Genomic DNA, 13,112 nt, shown 5'->3' with positions numbered 1-13,112 from the left:
AAGTAGGTTGGAGAATGGTTCTCTTCACTGACCAATCATATAAATTAAATTGGCCAGCATAAGGATCTGTGGCATATAATAAATTCTAAAAAATATTAATGAAAAGTCAATGTCTACCTTATTTCTTTTTCTTTTTCCTAAATCTCCATTAACCTAAGCTTACAACTCCATTATCTAGCCAATGGCTTTAGTACCTAACTAGAATACATCATCAACTAGCCTACCTATAAAAAAAGAAAACTATCCCAACTTACCTTATAACTAAGAGAAGCAGGACGAGTGTAACTCACAACCAACTCACCTAACGCCCAGGGAAGACAATAAATTTGTCGAGACGTTGACGTAAAAACTGGGTTGCTGTATTTTGTTTTTTTTTTTTTACTGAATCCTCGCTAATATAATCAAATATTGCCGTGACAATTAAGCGAGTAGTGTTAAATATTGAAGGCTATGTTGACTTAATGTTATCTTTTGTACGCAGATGATATGGTTATTGTTGGTGAATCCAGCTTGGAATTAAACCACAATTTGGCTAGTTTGAGAAATTATAGTGAATTAAATTGCCATAATGTTAATATTGCAAAGTCTAAAGTTATGGTTTTTCATTAAGGCAGAATTAAAAAAAAATGGATATAAGCATAGTATGATTATAAGTATGATGGTACCAATCGTAAGAGTTGGAGCATTTTGTTAATTTAAAGGTCTAATTTAATAAATTTTCTGTCTTTTTAGAGACTATTGTTATTAAAGCAAATGTTCCAGCTATATCTGTAATTTTTATTTTAGTCGAGACAAAACCTGATAACTGTAGTTCTATAGCTTGTTTAACGCTCTAGGTATGAGTGTTGTGCTATATAAAGCAACTTTATCGAGTTTAAGATATATATAAATCTATTAGAAAGAGCTCATGTTAACTTTTATAAAAGAATACTTCAGTTACTAAAGAATACTCTTGATTACTTAATTAGAATTGAATTTGTTATTCCTCATACACGTTCTTCTCCACTAAAGTAAAGTTTTAATACGTTGAGTTAAAACATTAACTGCTTGAAAAATAAAAGGTTGCCACGTATTTGCGTTAAAATGCTTCTACATTTTTACATGTGCTATCTGAGGCTGGTCCATAACATAATTATTTTTCTTAGTTGATTTATGTTCTGCTGGAATCTGGTATTGATATCAAACTTAAGGAACTTAGTTGTAATAACAACTTGTCGATTAAAAATGTTGTTTGCTCTATAAGAGATAATTTACTGGAACAAGTTAGACAACTTCTTGAATACAGTAGAATTTTCAACACGCTTCCCTGTTAGCCAGTGGCCTCTAGGAGTATGAAAAATATCAGAATGTCATTTCGTATTACCTGACTGATAACCCAAATGAGATTTTCTTCCAATCAGTACATAAATAAATTGTCTTCAAATAATAATATGATACGTATTGTTGTAATCAGATTTGTACCATTTGCAATGTGCATTTACCGAGGATTTTTTCTATCTTTTCATTTACTGTCAAATATATGTACGTCTCTGTAATATTGAGCTACTTTAAAACTACTGTACCTTAGATATTGAAAACAGCCAGAAAGGTTGAACGCTCGATATTATCCTCTCAGAAATATGTGGACTCGCTCGGAAAAGCAATATAGTTTATCGTCATTGTTAATTAATCAAAATGGAGAGAGGGCTCAATTTGCAAATTAAACGTTAAGTATGGCCAGCATTCATAGAATTACTTTAATAGTGACTAAGAAGGGTAAAGGAATAATATGCCTTCTGTGTAACAACGGTACGAACAAACATTTTGAAGGTTTCTTCAAAGAAGAAAATGAATCAAGAGAAAATTAACTCTTCCCTACACTCCACAGCAGAACAAGGTATGAGAAAGAAATAAAGAACTTTGCCAGCCATGGCAAGATGTCTAATCACGAAGTCCAATCTACCTCCCAACTTTTAGGTTGACGTAATCTGTACCAGCAACTATTTAAAGAATCGATGTCCATCAAGTTTGGACGGAAAACCTCTCATGAAATATGGATGGGAAAGAAACAGAATTTGTAAGCTAACTAATATTATAACGTGTAATGTAATCTTTTGGCTGTTATGCATCACAATATTAAAATATTTAATTTTCATCATTAATTTTAGCATTACTGGAGAATTTTCCAAAGGGAAAACATATTTATTATTAACATGAGGTTAATAATAAAAATAAAAACATATTTAAAACAAATAAGCGTTTAATGGAAAATTGGAAAATGTAAAACATAATATATATCTCTAATTATAAATGATTTTTGCCCAAGATAATTTTTATCATTATTAAACTTCATATAAAAACACAAATTAGTAACTGAAGGTTGGGCTGTTTGGTTTTGCTTTGCATTGTTGACTTGGTTTTCTAATCTCGCACTCTGAGGTAATTTGTCTAATCTTTCCAACCTCATACTACTCACGACTTAATTATTCTTTCGAATGTCTTTAACGTACGAAGTGCTAAATGGGCCCGCAAGGTTGCCAAATATATTGTATTTTCATTAGGCTGTAATTAAGGTATTGCTATATAATCTTTTCATGCCAACTAATATTTTATATTGGGCTGCCAGACGTAGCATGGCCGAAGTAGCCATTGACCGTGAAGGCGTAGGTTAAAAAAAAATAAAAAAAGTATTATAAACACTTTCAGTGGCATTTTCCTTGAAATAGGGTCAATTATGTCTAGAACAATAGAAGTTGCCACCTTGTTTTTATATTCCACCTAGGCTAGAAGAACCATTTCTAAGAAGGATCAGGGATTTTATTTCTAACCGTGGCGCTAATTAGAAAAGCGGTCATTTCTAGAAAGTTAAAGCCCATCGTAATACTTACTCTAGCAGAGCCATTACTCAGCTATTTGCAGTGGAGGACAGTAAGAGCGCGAGGCAGAATAGCTGACAACTAATCGCAACTTTTCATCTGTTTTCAATAAAAAAGGAATTGAAAAACCCTTTTTGCAATGAAACAAGTCGCAGATAGATGAAAGGATCGAGCAAGGAAGGACCTCATTAGACTAAGTGTCGCACTGTCACAAAGCTATATCCTAGCGATCATTAAAGGCTTCTACTATTTCAACCAAGTGACTAAAAATGAAAGCGTCAAGACAAACGTCTTTTAATAAAAAGGATCTCTCTAGAATCGGGAACAAATCTAATGCCAACACTCACTTTTCTGGACATAGAAGAACTCTCGTTCCGAGAAATCAATTGTCTTGCAAAATAATTCCCGCAGAATTCATAAAATCTGGTGTGACCGCTTACCACAATCTCACCCATGGCCTACAATAGAGTTCTGTTCTACCGCTAAGAGAGAATCGCATCAATCACTTCACTTCCTTGTTTTATGTGCTCGAGCTCTGTTACTTTACCGCCCCCAGAAAAAATATATAATTATATAAATGTAATTTTTATTTCATTGCTAGAATGATCAGTACCAATGGACAGCTTAGACTGCATAAGTAGTGTAGGTTGTTTAAAGAATGAACAAAAAATAAAAATACCAAAAAATAATTAGTAAAATTCACCTACATCGGCGAAGGTGGCTGCCCATGGTGAAACCTACCTAGGATTTAATGTTAATGTATGACAAGTAAGGGCTGTTGTGCCAAAGGAAGAAAGAAAAGTACAATTTACAAATTTCTATTTATTCATTACGTTCTTTATGTGTGAGTTGGCGTGGAACACAAGTAAAAATCTTGGTAAATTAATAATACCTCATATAATTGGTAAAATCTGATTTGGTGGTTCGCGATTTGTGTATATATTTTTGTAACTGTTATACAGTGGCCATATTACTAGGGGACAACCTGTTATCCATTAAAAATGGATTCTTTTATATCCAATAAATTAACATTTTCTTCAATTTCTTTTTTGGTAGGAAAATTCACATTTATGCTTAATAAGTTTTAATAAATTTTATTATTATAACATGTAGTTTTTTTATTTGCAATACACCGTGACATCTCAGCTTTTCCTCACCCCCTCTCATAAAATCATTGTTCTTAATTTACAGGTTTAAAGGGTAGTGAGAGTGGCAGGTGTTACTGACATTATGCATCTGTTAGGTTAATGGTGTATAGTCACATCACACCATTTCCTTTCAGAACCCAGAATCCTTCTAAAATCACTTTTCCAAAGTCATGTTTTTTATAAATTTGATAGACCTAGATGTAAGTTATTTTTAAACTAAGTTAAAGGAAATTAATGGAGCTATTTTCGAAAAAATCACGGGAAAATAAATTCATTAACTTCGCCTCAGTTTTCCAGATACTGGCAAAAACCTGGTTAGTTATGGCCAATGTCCGTTCAGTAAACTTCAATGTTACAGGAATTAAATTTTCGATTGAATTGTAATGTAGCAGCAGTTGAAGATGGATTGTGTGTTAATAACTTTATCTGTAGGGCATTGCTGTTGGAAATCTGTGAGTATTTGTGGAGTTAGAAGCTGCCTACCAACAACCGTTAACTTGACTTGGAAGTTGCGTGTAGGGGAGTTCCTGAAGTCAACCCGACATCTGTACACTCCAGCATCCTTCAGCTCCACAGACTGCACTTGGAGCGCTGCATCCGGCCTCTTGCCCGTCACGAAGAACGCTCGCGGTCCGAAGAATGCAACGTCAGACCATAGTATAGCGTCATTGAATGGACGACCTCTGACGTCGAATCTGTAGAATAAGAAAAATCATGACAATTAAAACTTTATTTTTTAGTGATTTCACTGTTGATAACATTGGCACTGGGTCTGAAATTCGCTCAGTATGATTTTTTTTCTCAACGTGCTTCTCAAAATGGAAATTTTCTGTATAAATGAATAACGAAAATTTGACATCGCAACACTTTCTTGCTTTAGTATAATTAGAACAAGTGAAAACGTTTCTATTGTTACTGCATCTGCATCTGCTGATGGTTGGTTGTCTAGAATTGTAAACATAGCAGAGAGAGACATCACTGGTGTGTGGGCTCTTGACAGAGTACATTATCATCGTCATACTGAGTGCGGGTGTCTCAGTGCGTTCCACCACCCACAGGCAAGGTTTTGCTAACTTTGGCCGCACACGCAGATGTAGCCACAGAAGAGTGTCTTGACTTCCTACCTTATAATTTTCTTAACCCCACTCTTAAACGTCTTTTAAGCTTGAGTTTACGTCTTGTGGCCCAGCTTGTGCTGACTTGGCGGAGGGGCTAAGGTTTCTGGGGAGTCTTGCCCCTTCCCCACTTTATCACTACTTTTTCTTAGGCATACACCAAAGCCGTCATGCTCTAAGTTGGCCAAAGCCATTCCTCCGTAACCCCTGCTCCCAGGCAATTGACTTTTGCCTTAAAATCTAACCAACCAGCAGGACATAAAATTTGCAAGTGTAATTTGAAATTAAAGGGGCAACCTTGGGCGTGGACTGGTATTGAGTGGCGAGCACACAGCTCTTCCTACCCCCAACTCAAGGACCTTTAGATCTATCCTTAACCTCTACATGGCTTAACTTCTTTAAAACATTATGATAATCCAAAAATATTTTACATTAATTTTTCACCCTCAGAGTGAACACTTTAGAATTACTTGCTCTCACTCTATGCCGAGAGTATTGCATTCGGACAGATTTTCAATTTTAAATTTTCAGTGGAATTAGGCGTTTGGAGGTCCCGGGTACGAAAAAACTGTACTTTCAAATTAAAGAGCTGGAATGCCAGACTCCAGTACCTTAAATACTTAAGGAAATTTACATACATGTACCACGTACTTGTGATTACATATTCATTGTAATTCAAAAAAGAAAAATTGTAGAAAAGTCAAATTCGATATTCATTTGGGTGCCACGAAGAGACGCAAAATCGATTGTTCTATATTTTGAGATTTTCTTGAAACCAGCTCCTACTTTTTATTTATTTTTAACAAGATACACACATTGCACTCAAATAGATCTACAATGTTTATCTGAAACATTTTTTAATGCAGAGATATATCATTTGAAACTTTTAAGGTTAAATGAGTCGCTAAAATTCTTAGGAGTTCCTCAACCAACAGTACCACTGATCAGAATGAATGTTCCACTTTTGGGGTACTTCCTTGCTACAGTTTTCTTTTAACGTTATACACTTAGTGCGTTCAGTAGTTCTACTTGTATAATTTTTATTTTAATCATTGAACGGGAATTTTAGATTAAGGGTACATATGCAGAATTATTTTATGAGCAATCGCGATGATCCTTATTCCGTAAAGAGGAATAGATTTAATACAAGGACGGTATTGTGGGAAGGAAATAAGTTTGAAGAAGTGGAGAAGTCTCAAAGATTCTTTTTTAAAAAAAGTTTTAATCAGCCGCATATTTTAATCAAACATACATATTTATTGTAATTGTAAACTAAATTGTAGTTATAAATTATTGTAGGAATGCTAATAAATTCCGACAAAATATGTTAAAAATTAATTATTTTATTTATTGAGCTGATCTTTATTTTTTTGAATTGATTCATTCAATTCATTTTTTGTTTAAAGCATGATTTTTTTTTTTGTTTATTTACTTTAACTTTTTTGGAATATTTAGCAGACCTTTCTGGTTATTTATTCATTTTTGTTCATTCATTTAATTTATTCTTTTTTTGTAAACTTAAATCGACTTTTCTCTTCTTTCGTGAATATATAATTTTTCTTTCTGTTTCTTGCATATTTTCAGTTTTTTGTTACAAATTGTAACCGCTCAAAGCTGTATGGTCTATTATTATTTATAATCCACGTAACGCCTGTCGGTCTGCATGACCTACTACCCCGATGGTCGTTGACCAGTGGCAGTCCTAAACCTAAAAAATACTATCATTATATCAGTTGTAAAAATGGCAAGTTTAGTTGGAAAACGGTGTGAATAAAAGTGCCATTTCACTAACAGATTTCTCTATTTGTAGCGAGTTTTTCCAAAATGTTTCCATTTTTTCAAACTTTGTACACACGCTGAGTAGACTTAGGTATACTTATATTGGAAACATTTAAGAAAGGGTGAAGTTAAACTCTAAAATGACCAGTCGCTAAAACTGGTAAAATAGTTGCATAAAGGTTGATCGCCCCAAGCTGCGCGAAAAAGCACACCTAAGTTTGACAATGTTTTTCTATTTTTCCAAAAAATATTTTTAATGGATGTTGTTGAGAGCATTTTTTTTTGAATTTTTAAGTTTGTTATACCGTTTCATTAAAAACCTTTGTATTGTTATAGTTATCAATATTGTTATTGATATCAATATTTGCCAAAAGTATTTTATAGAAAAAAATGGCCAGCATAAGGGTCTGAGACACCTTATAAATTCTAAATAAACATTAATAAACATGCAGTAAAAATATGCTTACATGATACAGATTGTCATAAAATTTCAAAAACTGCAACGTAAAAATGTATCTACTGTAAGGATTCATGAAAACATTGTTCAAACGTAAATATTAAAGTAAAACTTACGTATACAAATTAAAATAAAATCAGTAGCTTTTCGAACGTTTTTGTAAATGGCTGAAATTACGAGCTGGAGTGAGAATGAAATGTGGGGTACTTGCTGATTTGTGTACCTTTTGTCGTTTAATTAACCCTTATACGAGTACTTAACTTTTTAAACTGTAAGTTCTTGTAAAGGAGATTTATACTGTATATATATATATATATTACCCTGCATAATATTATATACTTACTATTTTGTAAACGTAAAAAACTTAATCAAAATTCCGGATTGGAAGGTACCGACCCTTTTTCCAGTTTTGTCCAGTTGGTTGCCAAAGACTTTCAATTAATCCCGGACTTAACGTCATATGTTAAGCCTTTCACTTAAATCATGAAGTTTTCAAACCAGAAGGTTTTTGTTTTTTAACTTTCCATTATGTGCTTAAACAAATTGCATTTTCTGAGTGAAAGAAAAAAGAAAGAGATTAAACAGACCTGCTTTGGAAGAATCCATGTTGATTTGGGACGGCAGTGGGTCTGATAAGGTACCCTCACTAAGCAAACATTGCCAACTTATGCGGGTCTTATACCAGACAATCACAGACCGTTGTAAGCACTTTCATGTACCAAAAGTTTTCTACACGGTAAATCATTCAAACAACCGTATTAGTGCATCTCACGCCTAAAACAGTAAACTCTGTCCTAAAATTTGTAAGACGAATCTAGGTGAACAGTGAGAAATCAGTAAAAAAGGAGGGTGGCGAAAATGAGATAAAATCATAAGAATTTTGGAACATTTCTATCTGTATGAAATTAGGAGCGACAAAAAGAAAACACGAATGGTATGTAGTTACTTGCTGATTTTTGTACATTTGGATGCCTTAGTTTGGTGCCTAAGGGATCCAACGCTTTATTCATTATTCAAGATAAAATAAAGCCAGTTATCTAGACACTCTTAATCACCAATTCACCATAAGGCCAGTTTCATGCATGCTAAATCAAATAAATAAAAATTTAAGTAACTCTGTTATATACAACAATCACACTGTTACGTTATTATCATCTTATAGGCACCACGGCTGCCGAGCGGTTAGAGACGAGACCTGCAAAACTAAGCTGAATTGTTGATATAGTGGGTTCGATTCCCTGACTAGACCTTGGATTTTATTTTAGTATGTTTGCTAGTCGCCTACGTCTAGTCTACGACCCTAATTTGGTAGATGGACGAAAGCCCGCTTGAAAATAAAGGTATTACTTTACTTTTAGTAATTTTATTGGTAACACCAAAATAAAATAAATATCACCTGTTTCATTTATCTGTGAACGTAAGGAGACATAAACGATAGCGACACTTCAAATATAGAGATTGTTTAATCAACCTGACACTCTACATTTTAAACTGGATGTTTTTGTTAATACAGTTCTTAGGAACTAAAATAATATTTTCGGCCGCCAAACTATAATAGAGCGTGCACTCCTGTTACCAACCCAATGAACTACTGGTTGTGATAGTGTTCAGAGGACTAGGTTTGAGCGAGGTTGGATAACCTTGTTCACTTGTCGTACTGACCAAACTTCATAAATCGAAGCTCAGTAGTGGTAGCAGTGTGTCTCTGAATAATGGAGAAGTTTGGCAAGAAAAAAACTGCAGAACCTTCTTCACAAGCGGCACTACTAAAAGAAAAATAACACTGCTATAACCTTCCATGAATTGTGTAAAACTGGTAGAGAGAAAAAGGTTCTTGACAACGCAGAGATCAGTAGAGGGATGTAGGAAGGAGTGCGTTAAACTATTGTCTGGGCTAGTTACTATTTTAGAGAAACTGGGCAAATATCCCAGTTCCACTGTCCTTCTCTATTCCTTGCTATTAACGTTTCATTCAGTTTGGAGCTGTCTCAAGCCCACTGACAGCGGCAACAAACCGTGCTAAGAAGTACTCAGGCCAGAAGTGCTCAAAGATCCAATTTGAATGTGTCAGGTCAAATGTGTTTTTTACAGTGAAACTATTAAATGCCTCTCCTATTATTAAGCAATTAATGAAAACATTCTTCGTATTTGTATTATTATATTCCAACTGGTTAATTTTTAGGCTCACATTGAAACCACAACGCAACCAAAAATTGTACCTACGATCTTGAGCTTAATGGGCGCTCCAATTTTTCCGTATTTAAGTTTCAATTATTACTATATAAAACTGCGAGCATATTAAAAAAAAAATGTGTTCCACAAAATATAGATAAAAAATCAACCCAGTGATACCGGACGTAGACTTGGTAGAAAGGTAGAGAATAAAAAACGACCCATTTGGCGATTTTAATCAAAGAAGATTTTCAATGATTGAAATCAGGAAGATTTTGCAACCGCAACTTGGAGGGCAGGCAAGTTCGCAGAACTCGAACACAACAAGCTTATTGAAAAAAAAAAACAGGATAAGCAGAAGAGAACAAGAATGTGGGCAGATAATTTTGGCGCAGTTTAGTTTCCGTATTCGCACTGCGTTTGTTGTCGGGTTTCAGTCAAAGAGTGAATCATCTAAAAAAAGAAAGAAAAGTATAGCAGACGAATTAAATTAACGACGGAATTAAAACTGAAGTTTAATATTTAATTTATTCAATTTAATATTTAATTTTTGCGAGCATCTGAACAACTTAAATAAAAAATATTAAAGCATTAAATTTGAAATATTAAAGTATATTAATTAATAAAAATGTTTTCTTTATATTTACTTTGGGAAACCTGAGGCTCTTAGACTCCCTTCCAGCTTTGCCACGGATAGATATTTTAAAATGGAGAAAGTTTTCTTCCATAACTGAAGAGTATTACGCCTTTGTCGCAGCCCCTGTTCACTGCAAGTGGTGCAATCAAATAAAAGAAGAAAATCTCTGAAATGCTGTTTCTGTGCTACAAGGTTTGAATTGTAATTAGTTAGGTAAATGAGTTAGAGACATGGACTTGTGCCACAGCCTTGTATACATTGGGCAAGTTAATTTACTAGCTAGGCACAGAGTTTGGACTGTACGGACGCCATGTTGGTTGTATTGTTTCAGAGAGCGGCACCACACTTCAAGAATAGCAAATGAACAGCAATTGTGCTAAATGTAAATTAATTAAGCGGCCAGAAAAGATTTGTTCTAAAGAGGAAATGGTAAAAGGAGAAAGATTTAAGAAGCGATACTGCGGGCGTGCTGTCACAACACAAACAGGCTTTCAAAAAATACTGTAACTGTACATTACACAGTGCATCTATGGTATAAGAAAGGTCTGTGCACTTTGTTTCTCTGATTGTAGGAGTGTAATTGGTTATGTTTCAGGACGCTGATATCAGCTTCGCTCTTTGCTTACAGTTTATGTTTGTGTTGTTGGTTTTGTGCACACACTCAGTTCATAAGCAGAAAGGGCAGAAGATACACAACTTTATAATAATGTAAAAATATTATATTGTCAATATACTTCGGTTTAGAGGCCCTGACTGCACTCGCCCTGCCGTCGCCTTAATGTACTTACCTAAATTTATTGAATATATTGTGAATAACTGTCCATTTTTTTTTTAATCAGAAGTTGTATAATTGACTTTATGTATTGAGTAAAGTAGTTAACATTTTAACTTTTCAGTTGTCTGATAATTTGCGAACATTCTTCAAGTTTTGTTTAAGAAACATCGCAAAAAAACCCATTGTTTTCAAGTAAAAAAAATAGAAACTCGACCCGATCTGAACCGTCTTTCACTGTAGGTAAATTTTGTTATTATGAATCTTAAGAGGTATGTCAATGTTTGTGGTAGCTAAGGATCTCTGACTCCCTTTGCCTTTTTTTAGGCGGGCTTTACATCCAACTACCTAACTAGGTGTCGCGGACGGAAACGACTAGCATACGTAAAATACTATAAAGTTTTCCCGTTAACTATTGAATAACGTATAACGAGAATTCGAACCTAGCACCACAATACGTCTTAGTTGCGGACCTCGCTTCTAACCGCTCAGCATGGTTATCTTGGCGCATTGATTCCCTTTATTTCACCGTGGTAATCATAAGGAATGCTTCTACTTTACATAAATTTAAAATGATCACTTTTTGTTTTTAGAACAGAAATTTTTTGCTTGTCAAAATTCTTCGTAGCATTTTACTATCCAAAAGTACTGAACGGAATAATGGTCCCAGTCATGCACAGACCAAAGTCCAAATTGCAAAATTTATAGCTTCGACAGGGACGTCGAGAACGTGTATTTGCGCTAAAACACCAACTGGGTACGATCACAAGCAACAAGAATGTGGATGAATTCCGCATTAATGTTCGCACTCGGAGGTCAACACCATCCTTAAGAGCGATAAAGTAAAAAAGTGCAAGTTTTAAATAATTGTGACGAGTGCGGATAGTTTTAGTTGTGATAGTTTGAGACGAGTAGTTTAGTTTACCTAGAGGGTAAATCCCCTCGCAGGATTGTCTGTTCAGCTAACAATGGAGTCTGCGAATTAGCATAGCCATTAGGACGTAATAGGCTACACTAGAGATGTGCTGCAGTGTGGCAACTGGAGGGGCGTGAGGCGGCCCACCGGCTTAAGACAATGTACATTAGGCTTTCGGCAGTGTTTGCAAGCGACACCATCTCTCTAACTTCCTACCCCTACCACAATCACAACCTTCGGTCTGTGTCACACCACAAATCGCTACTGTATTTTACAATTGAGAATTCACAGAAAATGACATCGGCTAGCAATTCCTTTTGAATGCTCCTTCGTTTCTCCAGAAAAAATGACACATAACTCCCCATTCCCCCCTCCCCCATTTGGCACTGTCATGTCATTTTGGTCTTATGTCTCCCATCAGATCTAGATTTCATACTAGCAGCAAGAAAGAGTGGTTTCGGTTCATGCGATGCGCGATTTCCCCTATATAAAGGCTTACTTGCTTCAAAGAAACCGATAATTCTTTCGTTTCGTAGACATTAACGCCGTGTAACTTTAGTCGATTCTTGGTATGTCGGAAATTCAATCCTCTATTTTCTAATTAACTTCTAGATTAGAAAAGTTGGATTAGTTAGTAATTTGTATTCCAATTCGTCTTTATACTAAAAACGTCTTCTTTATCATTTTTTTCCAAATTGAAATCACTTTCTAGGTTAAGGAAAGTAGAGTGTGAAGGTTTCGTGCGTGTAAACTTACTTGTTGTGGATAGTGTAATTCTTTTCCCATGTCGTTTAGATTCAGTGCAGGTGGCGGATATATTGTCGAATTTAGGCGTACATTCCAACAGTCAGCCACTGTTTACTTCCTTTAATATCAATATGAGATGCAGTAGTTTAGTTTTCACGCCAGTTAAGTGTGGGTGCGTTTTTTTAAATTTCTTTTTGTAATCCTCTTCAATGGTCGTGGATAATTATTTTAAGTGCAAGAATAGAATCATTAAGTCAGTTTCGCCGATTTCTTAGAGCATCTGAAAATTAGATAGCTATAATTCTACTTAGAGTTTCTAGAGAGCCCACTCAATTACCTTAAATAATAATTGTTTTAAGTATCTTAAAATCAAAGTAAAGTAATCGCCTATTTTTTTCAGGCGGGGCTTAATGTCCAATTAGGCGTCGTGGACGAGGGCGGAAGCTCATACTTTACTATAAACTCTCTTTTAGGGAAACAATTTAACATTGTAAACATAAAATAAAATATTGTT

At 34.8% G+C, this 13,112-nt stretch overlaps 1 protein-coding gene across 7 annotated transcripts in view; it reads right to left on the bottom strand.

Annotated features, from left to right (window-relative positions):
- LOC141459131 (nephrin-like) overlaps positions 1–13,112 on the bottom strand; it is a 360,600-nt gene that overhangs the window by 20,011 nt on the left and 327,477 nt on the right. For 6 of the 7 annotated variants that reach the window (XM_074137772.1, XM_074137774.1, XM_074137773.1 and 3 more), the window contains one exon: positions 4,487–4,698. In XM_074137772.1, the coding sequence (XP_073993873.1) occupies positions 4,487–4,698 (212 nt within the window). Of the gene's footprint in view, positions 1–254; positions 274–4,486; positions 4,699–13,112 lie in introns of those variants that run through there. The other variant, XM_074137777.1, reaches the window with a different exon arrangement.

The sequence above is a fragment of the Rhodnius prolixus genome, unplaced genomic scaffold, assembly GCF_049639745.1.
Source record: "Rhodnius prolixus isolate KJV_2025 unplaced genomic scaffold, Rpr scaffold_11, whole genome shotgun sequence".
NCBI classification, from domain to species: domain Eukaryota; kingdom Metazoa; phylum Arthropoda; class Insecta; order Hemiptera; family Reduviidae; genus Rhodnius; species Rhodnius prolixus.
The sequence above is the reverse complement of the archived record's forward strand: the minus strand, read 5'-3'. Positions and strand labels throughout refer to the sequence as shown.